Here is a 12,484-nt window from a genome sequence, read left to right as displayed (position 1 = left end):
CAACCCCAGCAGTCTTCCTAAATAGCAAATGTGATCATGTCCAGTCCCGGCTTACCTTCCTTCGAAGACTCCCTACTTCCTACAGAATAGAGTTTGGACTTTTAACACACTTGAGGACCAGCCCAACAACACCCAGCCTGCCTCTCCTGCTTTGACCCTCTATGTGCCGGCTACATGCTCAAAGGGACCGTGTCTCCTTTGCCTCAGGCATGGACACTCTCCCGACAGCCCCCAGCCCCTTCAACTCTCACCCTTTAGATCTCAGCTAAGAATGTCCCCACTCTGGGAAGCCTTCCTTGCCCTCTCTAAAGCATGCCAGTGGGATATGACCTATTATTACAAGAATGGAATTGGAGGATTGAACTGGCAGGGATCTCTAACAATATTGCAGTGGGAGAAGAGTCTTTCTTTTAAATTTCCAGAAGCCCTGATTAAAATGTCCTCCTGTGAGCTGTGATACCTCTCTGCCTACTCGCTCTAATGATGCCAAGTGCCCTTCATGATGTCAATAAAATCTACAAGTCTGCACCCTAGACTGGTCTCTATTGTATTCCCAGAAGCCCAAAGGACCACATCTTTAAAGCAGAGGAAAGCACACAGCAACATTAATAGCACTCAGAATCTTTAACAACTAAATAAAGGAGGGCAAGACCTTGGCATTTTCAGTTGGCCATAGAGACAAGCTAAGAAATTACACAATTCATTTATTCCATGAATATTTTCTGAACTTCAACTACATGCCAGCAACTTGGAGCTGGAGCAGGTAGAGATATTCAAGACACAGGCTTTGCCCTCAAAAGACAATGTGGAATAACAGGAAGAGGACACGCATTGGATGGAGTGTGACAGATTCAAGTTCAAATCCTAGCTCTGCCTCGTAATGGCAAGTATGCAGCTCTGACCCATGGCTTCCTCATCCTAACATAGTTACTTCAAACTTTATATGGTGAGAACTAGTAAATGTGAAATGCTTACAGCAGCAGCTGACACACACCAATACCTAATGAATACTAGCTAGCTCCTTTCCTCTTCCAAGGAATTCTGGGAATAGAAAGATAAATGTAGAAAGCATTACAATACCATGTGGTAAATGCTGTAATGTAATTATGTCCAAGTGCTATAGCAAGAATCACTGACGCTGGGATGTGGTGGAGAGGGAGGGTACTGGGGAAACCAGGTTCATTTACATTTGAATGGACTCTGAAGAATGATTTTCAAACTTGAAGAGGAAGAAGGTAGAGTGCACAGCCATGGTGTGGGGAACAACACAAAGCCAAATAGGACTAAAACATGGGGTATATTGGGGAAGGGAAGCGAGGAGAACACGCAGGGGAGAAGAGAACTAGGGTCAGACTGAGAAGGGCCTCAAATGCCAGGCTAAGGAGTCTGGAGTTTATCTTGCTGGTATCTGGGAGCCAACAAACGAATATGTCATCTGGTTCAAATCACCTGATAGAAATGACACAAGTGAATGAAATGAATGAATGAAGGCAACAGAACATATGGCATGAGCTCTTGGTTTTGTATGGCCACTGTCAGTTCCATAGATGTTTATACCTTATTTACAAGAAGCAGGAAACAAACAGAATGGGAAGGAGCCAAAATATTTTAAAAGCTGGCAGGTAAATCAGACCTAAAAAGTCCTGGGAAGTCTTCTTGACAAATGCTACACACTCACCTCTCCATCAGTTCATTCTGGGTGTTCATTTCCACTCCAACTGATTTTCCTGGAAGCAGAAATAACATCAAGAAAGGAGGAGAAAAAAAAAAGTGTTTAAGTGTTCCCTAATAATTTCCTGCTCATACAGTTGAAGAAGCACTATTCCACTTGTTTAAACGCTCTATAACAATCCTGGATATTTAAAGTAGGATTACCAAGAGTACAGTTCAGACTATAGACTTCTCCTTTATCACTGCATTGACACTAGTTCTAGGTGACAGCACTGAATCTAAAAAGCAATCACGAGGCATTGCTGGTGCAGTTTCTTTTTCTTTCTCTCAAACTCTGATACTAACAGAATATGTGCTCATTACAGAAAATGGGTAACAGAATCAAGAAAAGATCAATATCCTGGCACTCCCACAGCCAAGTTACTGGATTTCCTTCCATTCTTTTTTTCAGGCATTTTGGCATGGAAGATACTATATTACAACATAATTTTTTCACTCAGTACACTATTATAGCCATTTCTCTTACTAAATTTGCTTCCGAAACATCATTTTTAATGCCTGCACTAATATTCCACTGTAGGCATGCACTACCACAATTTTGCCAGTTCTCTATTTGACGCTTAGGTCATCTCCAAATTTTCACTTTTATAAACAAATGAAATAAGCATCTTTGTGCATACAGCTTTATCTGCATTTTAATTATTTCCTTAGGAAGGGTCTCAGAAGTAGGATTAAAACTAGGGAAAGGAGTACATGAGTACAGTTGAAAAACCCACTGTCTACAGCAGGGGAAATTATTTTTTAAAATGACAAAAGAAAACAAAATATAGCTCAGAATGTAGCTGGGCAAAAGATGCTCTGCTCTCTTCCTGCATGTCATCATTTGCTGTTTGAAAGGAAGCACATGAGCCCAGATTTCAAAGAGACTAACAACTTTATTTTAAAAATACTTCAGAACCCTGGAAATTGCAGGCTGGGATGAGCTCTTTGAAGAAACTGATGCGTGGCTAAAGAAAAAAACAAACTCTTCTATAGTTGTACTTGAAAAATGAGACTATAATTAAACTGCACCCACACATGCAATTTTCAAAACTATTCCTAAAAGGAAAAGTTCTCAAACACCACAGTATAGAGGAAAAGATCACTGAATCCTTGCACATTTGCTTTAAGTCTAGAAGTTTCCACCTACAAACTCACAAGGCTGGCTGGCATGGCCACCCAGGTTCCCTACCACCCACCAGGCCAGCCAACTGGGCACCAAGAGTCAGTGCAACATGCTGAGTGGTGGAAAGTCACCTACCACGGCAGGGCACTGTCACCGTCAGAAATGAGTCACACAGGCCTGAGTGACCAGGCACCAGGGCCTGAGTATGGCTCTTTAACATCTGCTATCTCCTTCAGGCCTCACAATGATCCTATGAGCACGGTGTTAGTATCTCTGTTTTAAAGCAAAGAAGTGAAAATCCAGGAGGTTTAATGTTTCACCTCTCCCTTTGTCCGATCACACTCTCCCTTACTTTACTACACTTTATAGCTAAGCAAGAGAGATGGAGAGATCCTTATAGCTACTTCAGTCACAAACCTATGCCTCTTGGTTACATCCTGGCCAAAAATGGCATGATATTTTGGCTTCTTGAAAGATAGATAGAGGTTGACAGGCCCTCATCAGTGGATGCTCTCAAAGACTCCACATTTCTGTCCTCTACAATCCTCCTCAAGGGGGAAATCCACACCTGACCGAGTCAGATTTCAAGACCTTTCCTGGAAGAACCAGTTTGTAAGACCATCCCTAATGGGTAGGGACAACTGTATGTTAAAAGAACAGCTTAGTCAACATTTTTCATCTCATACCTGCACTGGACTGCTTACTAACATTTAGCAGATAACACCGACCCTACAGACCCTGAGAATGGACCGTCGGTGCCAGCCCAGCCTTCCAAAAGCTTAGGACTTACTCAGGCACTAGCCAGGCAAAGTAACATGACATTCTGCTTCACATTCTCACTGTTTTTTGTTTTGTTTTGTTTTTGTTTTTGAGATGAAGTCTTGGTCTGTCGCCCAGGCTGGAGTGCAGTGGCACGATCTCGGCTTACTGCAACCTCCGCCTCCTGGGTTCAAGCAATTCTCATGCTTGAGCCTCCTGAGGAGCTGGGACTACAGGCACACGCCACCACACCCAGCTAATTTTTTTGTATTTTTAGTAGAAACGGGATTTCACCATGCTGGCCAGGCTCGTCTCAAACTCCTGGTCTCAAGTGATCCACCTGCCTTGGCCTCCCAAAGTGCTAGGATTACAGGCGTAAGCCCCTGAACCTGGCCGCATTCACATTGTTCTTTAGTTGTGTATCTTCCTCAGGAACTTCACAGGGTGGGGACCCTTGGTTTGGGGCAGGCTTTAAGCATTCCAGGTCTCCAGATCTTAAACCCATCAAAAACCTCTCCTCCATTCCTAACCAAACCCATGATCACACCAGGAAGTGCCCTGATGCCACCAGCAGCATGAGTTTCCCCTTCAAATAAGAGACCCTTGAGGAGCTTGCAACAACTCAACAACAACTGTATTCCACCCATTCCCCTATTACTGTAACAGAGTTCTTTAAAACCAAGGGACAAATAGTTACTGTAGGATTCACAGGGAGATCACAACAACTAATGCACTGAATTTCTTGATAAAATGCCCCCACACAGGTAACAGGGTACCATCTGTCTAGTGATTCAAAAGCTTAGGATGCATGTCATTAAAATGCTGCTCCCATGTCTCAGGCAAATCTTGTTGCTACGCCTAAGAGCTGTGTAGTATGAGGCAATAGGAGGACTTTATCTTTTCAAATAAAATACATCTAGTTATCCCATCCATAACTGAACAAGCAAGAGAAGACTATTATGCCAGACAAACTTATAACTGGTTGACCCAACTTCAGTTTCCTCTCTGCACTGATCCATTCTGTATAGTGCTACCACTTAAGAAGCCTCTTTTGAAACAGTACTTCCCAGCTCAAAATCCATCAGTCCTACAGAGTGAACTTCAAATCCCACAGCCTGGCATCTCCTACATGACCCAGATGTTTCTTCCTTTCCACCTCTCTGGTAATTGGTAGAAACTAATTCTATTCTATTTTAATATTTACAGTGCTCCTCCCAGGTGCCTATGCCAGACATTGAGGATACAGAAATGAATGAGGAGCTACCCTACCCTCAGTGAGTTCACCTGAGTGGAAAGGGTGGACCCAAAAGACAATTACACTAAAGCGCTGTGATAAAGGGCTGCAATGGATGCTGTGGGAAGGCACACAGAGGAGACAAACAGAATCTGGCCTGGACCATCAAGGAACATTTAGGGGAGGTGGCAATGGAGCCCTATCTTTGATGGAGGGAAGAACTGCTTTATAAAGGTGGGAAGACACCAAGGGGCTCTGGGGAGGGCAGTTCCGGGGATTCTTAGGAGGAAAAACCCTCCATTTTCTCTGAAAGCCTGGATCACTCTGTTAACCATAACATGCATACCCCATTATTATTGTTGTCACAGTAAGCCAAAAAGTATCTGAGACAGATGTCAACCAGTTTTGAAGTTTCTTTTGCCAAGGTTATGGATCATGACAAGTGACACAGCCCCAGGAGGTCCTGAGAACATGTGCCCAAGGTGATTGGGTTACAGCTTGGTTTTATATGTTTTAGGGAGATATAAGATACCAATAAATATATGTGAGGTATACACTGGTCTGGTCCAGAAAGGCAGGACAAATCAAAGTGGATGGCGGGCTTCCAGGTCATAGGTGGATTCAAACATTTATCTGATTGGCACTTGGTTGAGTTATTATCTAAAGACCTGGAATCAATAGAAAGGAGTGCCTGAATTAAGGTAAGGGGTTATGGAGACCAAGGTTTTTCTTATGTGGATGAAGTCCCAGAGGTGGCCACCTCCAGAGGCAAATGTTTCCTATTCAGATCCTTAAAAGGTGCTGGACTCTCAGTCAATCTCTTCAGGATCAGAAAAAGACCTGGAAAGGGAAGGGGATTCTCTATAGAATGTAAGTGTTCCCTACAAGAGACAACATTTCAGGGCCATTTCAAAACATGTCAAAGAAATATATTTTGGGGTAAAACACTTTGATTTCTTTCAGAGCCCTGCTATCTGTCATGTGATGCTATAATGGAGTCAGGTTAGAATTTGGTTTCTTATTGCTACAGAGTCTGTTCTGCCAGCCTAAGGATCTCTATTTTAATGTTAATACTGGTCAGTTGTGTGCCAACTCCAAAGGGAGGAGAGTATAATGAGGCATGACTGACCGCCCCCACTTTCCCATCATGTTCTAAACTAGTTTTTCAGGTTTTGGTGGGTTCCCTTAGCTGCGGGAAGGGTCCACTCAGACAGCTATAGGATTTACAATTTTAATTTTGGTTTACATACCTTCCTGAGCTCCCACTATTTGTCAAGCAGGACACCCTTTAAATCAGGAGTGTCTACTGGGTCTGTTGTTTGGCCAGAAATTTAAAAATGAAAGAAATCAGGGTTGTCCAATCTTTTGGCTGCCCTGGGCCACACTGGAAGAAGAACTGTCTTGGACCACACATAAAATACACTCACAACAGCCAATGAGCTTAAAAAAAAATCCATAATGTTTTAAGAAAGTTTACGAATCTGCATTGTGCCACATTCAACGCCGTTATGGGCTGCATGCAGCCGTGGGCCACTGGTTGGACAAGCTTAAATAATGTCATTTCATCCTCACAAACATCCCTACAGGACAGGTACTGCTATCCCCCACAGGAAATCTGGCCCTTCCAGGGGTAAATGACCCATAAAGCTGGGATCTGAACTCTAGTCTGTCTGACTTCAAAGGTCTTGTTCTTTCCAACCCAACATCCTTGTGACAGCCTCTATCACAAACTCAGATGTGAATATCAAGTGCAAGCTATAAACAAACCGAGGGTGGGAGGGGGTGGAAGGAATAAATTTTGCTTCCACTTCAGGTGAACAAAGAAAGTTTCCTGGAGGACAGGCAGAATTTCTCTAAATTTCTCTAAATGGAAAGGGAGTAAAAGTCTTACAGAAAAAAATAATGGTTTGAACAGAATCATGGAAGAGGGGAAAGGCAAGGCCTGGCCCACAGAAATGTTTGACCAGTGCATCCAATTTGATAGGAGTGTTAGAAGCACAATATCATGGTGGTTAGGAGCGTAGACTGTGAAAGTGAACAACATGGACTCAAATTCAGACTCTGCTCTTCCTGTCTGACTTAGACCAAGTGAATTAACCTCTCTGTTCCTCACTTGTTAATAAATGAGGATAATAGATAATACTTCCTCTTAGGCTGAGAATAATGCCTGGCATATTGCAAGCACCCAATAAAGATCAGCCTTCCCCACTCCCTCATTGTTTCTCCTTCAGCTGCATCATTATCATCATCATCATCAGAAGGTGGTGGGCTGGCAAAGGCCCCTTCCAGACTGTGGAAGGCCTTGAGAAGAAACCAAGTTTCAGGTTCACTTCTATCAGCAGAGAACTGAGGCAAGCGTTTCCAGGAGCTATCTTTGTTCATGTGGTGAGCTCACTGATCAAACTGTCTTCTTTGTACCTTTCCCAGTGTCAAACACAGCTTACTCAAAAATACCTGCAGACAAAATACCACCTGCCTTATTCATACAACAGCTCTTTGGAGGCACCAAGAACAAGGATACAGTGGAAACTCTGGCTACAACACCAGTTCCTGATCTATTTAGATCCCAGCCTTCTTGGGAATCTAAGTTATAGACCCTCACCCCAGAAAAATGTACATACTCACAAAATCTTGTGGGTTTCCAGATCCCTGGTGGGATCCCCAGTTTAATGGAGCCAAAGGAGAGTTGCCTTATAAGCATTAAGAAACCACACTACCATCCTACTTCTTGGAGCCTGCCAACCAAACATTATTAAAGAAATAGCAAGGATATGCAGAAAGATTCCAATACAGTGTTCTTTATAATAGCCCCAAAATGGGAACAATCTGAATGTTCATCTAATGGGGAATGATTAAATAAATTATGGTACGTTGACACAAAAGAATGCCCTGCAGCCACTAAAACTTACAATGTATATTTATTATCTACAACTGAACAAAGGGAGAGGATGCAAACAGACCCACTTCCATAAAAAATACACATATGAATAAAAAAGGTCTGGGCATATATACTCCAGGGTATTCAAGCTTTGTTGTGTGATGCAATTATAGGAGTATTTGCTTATCTTTTATTCCACAGTAAACATGTATTGCTTTCTATTAATTTTTTTAAAAGCTATATTTAAATTTTTAAGAACTCATGCTATGCAACTGCCTCAAATATAAAACTGTTTTATGATAAGCTTGTTTCATAATTTAAGAGCCAGACCCCTTGTATGAATCTAAGAAAGAGCTACCTCTGTGTTACACTTTAGTTCCTAAGAAAAGGAGTTGTGGTGAGGTTTCTGGGACTTTTATGCTTTTTGTAGGAGAAAATCAAGTTCTATGTTTGTGTTATCTGCTAAGTCTAAAATGTTTCATCTGCCTGCAGAACCTACAAAGAATAAGTAGGCTCTCCTTGGGCATGTCAAGGTAAACAACTAAAAAATAAATCAAGGGGAGTGGCTGGATGAGGGAGGGAGGGCAGCTGGTGCCAGAGGCACCCTCTCTCAGCTCTCCACTTCCCTAGGGCCTAGAGTGAGGGCCTTCAAGAAGAAAAGAAGCCAACAAAAAATGACTTGGGCCTGGAAGATACGGCTTTATCATGAGGACTCAGATATTTCTCCACTAATAAAATGAAAACTAGCTTATTTAGAATACCCTTAGCTAGAAGGAAGTAGATTTTCATAAAGCTGGGAAAAGTCAGGTACTCCTATATACCCTGGTCCTCAAAAGTCCTGGGAACTGGTATTAGCAAAACCAGTCTACAACAGGTCTAAGCTGCTGGGCCCTTTGGAAAAGCTGGGGGAAAACATTCACTAGGCCCAGATGGGTAAACTACCCAATGTCCTATGCCAGAATTAAATGAACTATGTGGGCCATCATAAGCCATCTATTTTGTACATACGAAGACAAGAGGAACAGAGTCAAATCCTGGTTCCACCAAGTCAGTTGTGACTTTGAACAACAAACTCTTATTTGTTAAGTCTAAGTTCCTCACCTGGAAAACAGGCTGTTCTGAGGATTAAGCCCCAACTCACAACAAGTACAAATACTAGTAAGAACTCAGTACATAAGAACCATGCATTCAGCATTGAGGCAAGCAAGGCTTCACATCCATAATTTAATTCCTACAAAGACTCTACCAATTAGGTATTAGAATGCTAAGTTTACAGGTGAAGAAAGAAACTGAGGCAAGGAATTAAGTAAATTTCCTAACATACACAGCTTATAAGTGGGAAGCCAGAGCTCTAATCTGGCCAGCCCAGTTCCAATGACTGCATTCTTCACCACTAGGCCCATTTATTTAGATATATAAGGTTATATCTCTATGCCTCAGTTCATCATCTATAAAACTGAACTTAATACATTTTGCTTCCAAGGTCATTGTGAAATTTAAATCAAATAACCTATATAATACCAACTATAATACAAGCAGCTCTAGTAGGAAAAGTTTTTTGTCCAGAGACCTGATTTGAATCCCAGCTCTGCCATTCACTCCATAAATGGTCACAGATGAGTTGCTCACCCTCAATGGGCCACACTCTCCACAGCTGTAACACTGGACTCACTGATTAATTTATTCATTCTCTCAGAATATGTGTTGCATGTCCACCATACACCAAACGTTATCTATATCTTAGCACTACAGCAACAAACACAACAGACAAGATCCGTGCACCTTTGTGGGACTTACCCTCTATAGGGAAGGCAGAATAATCAACATATAACATGCAAGATGGTTAAGATGGTTACGGGTAGTAAACACATAACATGCAAGATGGTTGTGGGTAGACCGGGGAAAATAATGCAGGGCAAGGCAAAAAGGGGAATGTCAGTGATAGGCAGGGGTGCCTCGCTATTTCATAAAGCGCTGTCAAAGAGCATCTCGCTGATATGATGACATTTGAGACAAGGCCTGAAGGGATCAGGGACACCAGAGAGAAGAGAAAGTGCAAATCCCCTGAAGGAGGAGCTGGCCTGGGCATGCTAGAAACACTGCAGGGTCAGTAGCTGGGGTGGGGAAGCAGGAGAGGGTGGGGCGCCAGGAGTAAGAAGAGAGCGCAGCCGGGGCAATGGTACAGGGCTTTGCAGGCCCTTATCTGGACTTTTACACTGAATAAAAAGGAAAGGCTTTGATTTGGGGGCAGAGATGGGACATGATCTGACTTACATTTTTAAAAGATTATTGATTAGTGTGTGGAAATGCACTACAGTGAGGCAAGGATGGAAGCCCAGAGGCCAAACAGGAGAGGCCTGCAGCATCCAGGTGAGATAAGAGAAGCCAACTGAAGCGGTGGCAGCAATAAGGTCGTGAGGACTGATGGAAGACATGCAGAAGGCAGGGCTGCACAGAGGCAGCCAGGGAGGGAGAGGAGAACTGAACTCTCAGTGGCATCATCTGGAAGCCAAGTGAGCCAAGGAGGGAGGGATCAACACGTCAAATACTGCTGCAGTCTGAGTAAGAGGAATACTGAAAATTGATCCTTGGATTTGGCAAAGTGGAAGTTGTCAGTGTCGGGCAAACTGTTTCAGTGGAGGGGTTGAGATGACTGAGAGTCCAGTCCCAATGGGTTTAAGAGAGAAAGGGAACTGGAAAGCAATACTAATGGAGATAAAGGAAAAGAACAAAAATAATGACTTCACAGAGCAATTTAAAAGGATATAGTTTTGACTCTGGAATCATATTCATGTTATGCATATTCAAAAAATTAAATCAATAAAAATAGGGTAAAAAAACTCTAAAATTGAATACAAATAAAAACAAATGAATCTAATTGTGTTTCAAATGACTAACCCAAAAACGGCTGTACAAAGAATGCAACCAAACAACTTTTAAATTCAAGAACACACTATAGTATACTTTTAGCCTAAAAACAAAGAGAACCACTTTAATAAACAAATCTTGAACTGGAAGAGTTCCAGTTCAAGATTTGTTTATTAAAGTGGTTCTCTTTGTTTATTAAAGTGTTTCTCACTGTTTTTCACAGCGGAAAGGGTGGAGTAATTCTGTAACTATATGCATATATTTCAGAATTGAGTAAATCAACAGATATGGTGATGTTGTCAGAGCCAGGGTTCTTACTGTTGGAGAAGGGAAGTAAAAATATGGAAGTGGGAAAAACAGGAAAGAACCCAGTGAGTTTGGACTGGAATTAAAGCCACCATTGTGAAGTAATGATTTAAAAAAAAATAAATTATGCATTTACACACACACGCACACAGCCTGCTAAAGGGCCTAGACACAATGGTACCCTCGTAGCAATGAACACACCTAGCACCAAATCTTGGTTGTTAAATATCATTCCTCATTAAAAGGAATCAAGGCTCTTGGAGAAATGGCTCATTCAGGGCAGGAGCAGTACAGGATGAGCATGGAAAATCTATTTTGTCCCAGAAAGTAAGGAAGTGCTCCCAAAAAGATGGAGACATGTCGAAAGAAACTGCCACTTACCGAATCTGGGACAATAAGATATGAATGTCAGAATGGATAATAGTCCATTGAATAAAATAAGGATCTTCAAGCCCACACTGATCATAAACAAATAAACAAGAAATATATTAATAAAAGGAGTTTAACAGAGAACGCATCCTTCTAGTAAATGCCACCTAATACAAATGAAGACGGAATGTGATTTTTAAAATGTTACTGTTAGAAAAAACCTGTCATAGTAACATTTGACTCGGACAAGAATCATCAATATATGGTAGAACTCATGGTAGAAGTTTGAAGAGGAAGAGAACACATACGGAGTTACAAAGTATCTTCGACAAATTACTCATTCATTACATAGGTTAATATAATTTACATTGGAGAAAACTGACAGACATTACCTTAAGAAGTGATCAAAGTTAATATCACCAAAAATGGGATTGATATTGTGTGCCTCCTTAAGAAAATACCATAAGAACAAAATAATATGTAGCATTCCTGCCAAAACTGCATAGCCAATCTAATTTAACCAATCTAATCTAATCATGAATTGAGTCTTAAGAACAGATAATCCCAAAGTGAGGGGCTAGCCTGAACTATTCAAGTATGTTCACATCATGAAAAGAAGACAGGGTGACGAACTACTGCAGATTAGAGAAGACCAAAGACACATGACAACTAAATGTAATGTGGGGACTGGATCCTGGATCAGGATCAGGATCCAGAATAAACTGTCATAAAAGACATTATTGAATTAATTATAAAAATTCAACTATAGGTTGTATATTAGATAATAGTATATGAGACAACACTGTTTCTGCTTGTGATAACAGTACCATGGTTAGGTAAGAGAATGTCCTTGGTCTGAGGAACCACACCCTGAATTATCTAGGGAGAAAGGAACATCATAGCATCAATCAATCCACTCTCCTAGGGCTCAGAAAGATAATAGTAGAGTGCGTGTGTGTACAGACGGGGAAAGATAAAACAAATGTGGCAAATGCTAACAACTGATGAAGCTGGGTGCAGAGTAAATGGGAGTTCTTTGCTGTAGTCTCAAAAAAAAAATTATTTTGAAAATTTTGCCTAGCACATAGCAAAGGTTTCTTTCTTCCTCTGGCCATCCTTAACTCTTCGATACACTTTTAACTGATAAAATTGTGCTTGGTTGACTGGATTTTTTTGGCTGCCAACATTTAAAACACACGAGTTTTCACCAAAAAAAAAAAAAAAAAAAAAAAAA

General features: G+C 41.5%; 1 protein-coding gene across 1 annotated transcript in view; it reads right to left on the bottom strand.

The window, feature by feature from the left end:
- The window catches only part of CDK5RAP2 (CDK5 regulatory subunit associated protein 2), a 200,627-nt gene that overhangs the window by 33,538 nt on the left and 154,605 nt on the right, over window positions 1-12,484 (bottom strand). The window contains 1 exon segment of the mRNA XM_017884203.1: window positions 1,679-1,727. Within this exon segment, the coding sequence (XP_017739692.1) occupies window positions 1,679-1,727 (49 nt within the window).

Source organism: Rhinopithecus bieti, unplaced genomic scaffold (genome assembly GCF_001698545.2).
Source record: "Rhinopithecus bieti isolate Rb0 unplaced genomic scaffold, ASM169854v2 scaffold_13710, whole genome shotgun sequence".
NCBI lineage: Eukaryota > Metazoa > Chordata > Mammalia > Primates > Cercopithecidae > Rhinopithecus > Rhinopithecus bieti.
This window is presented reverse-complemented; position numbering and strand designations above follow the sequence as displayed.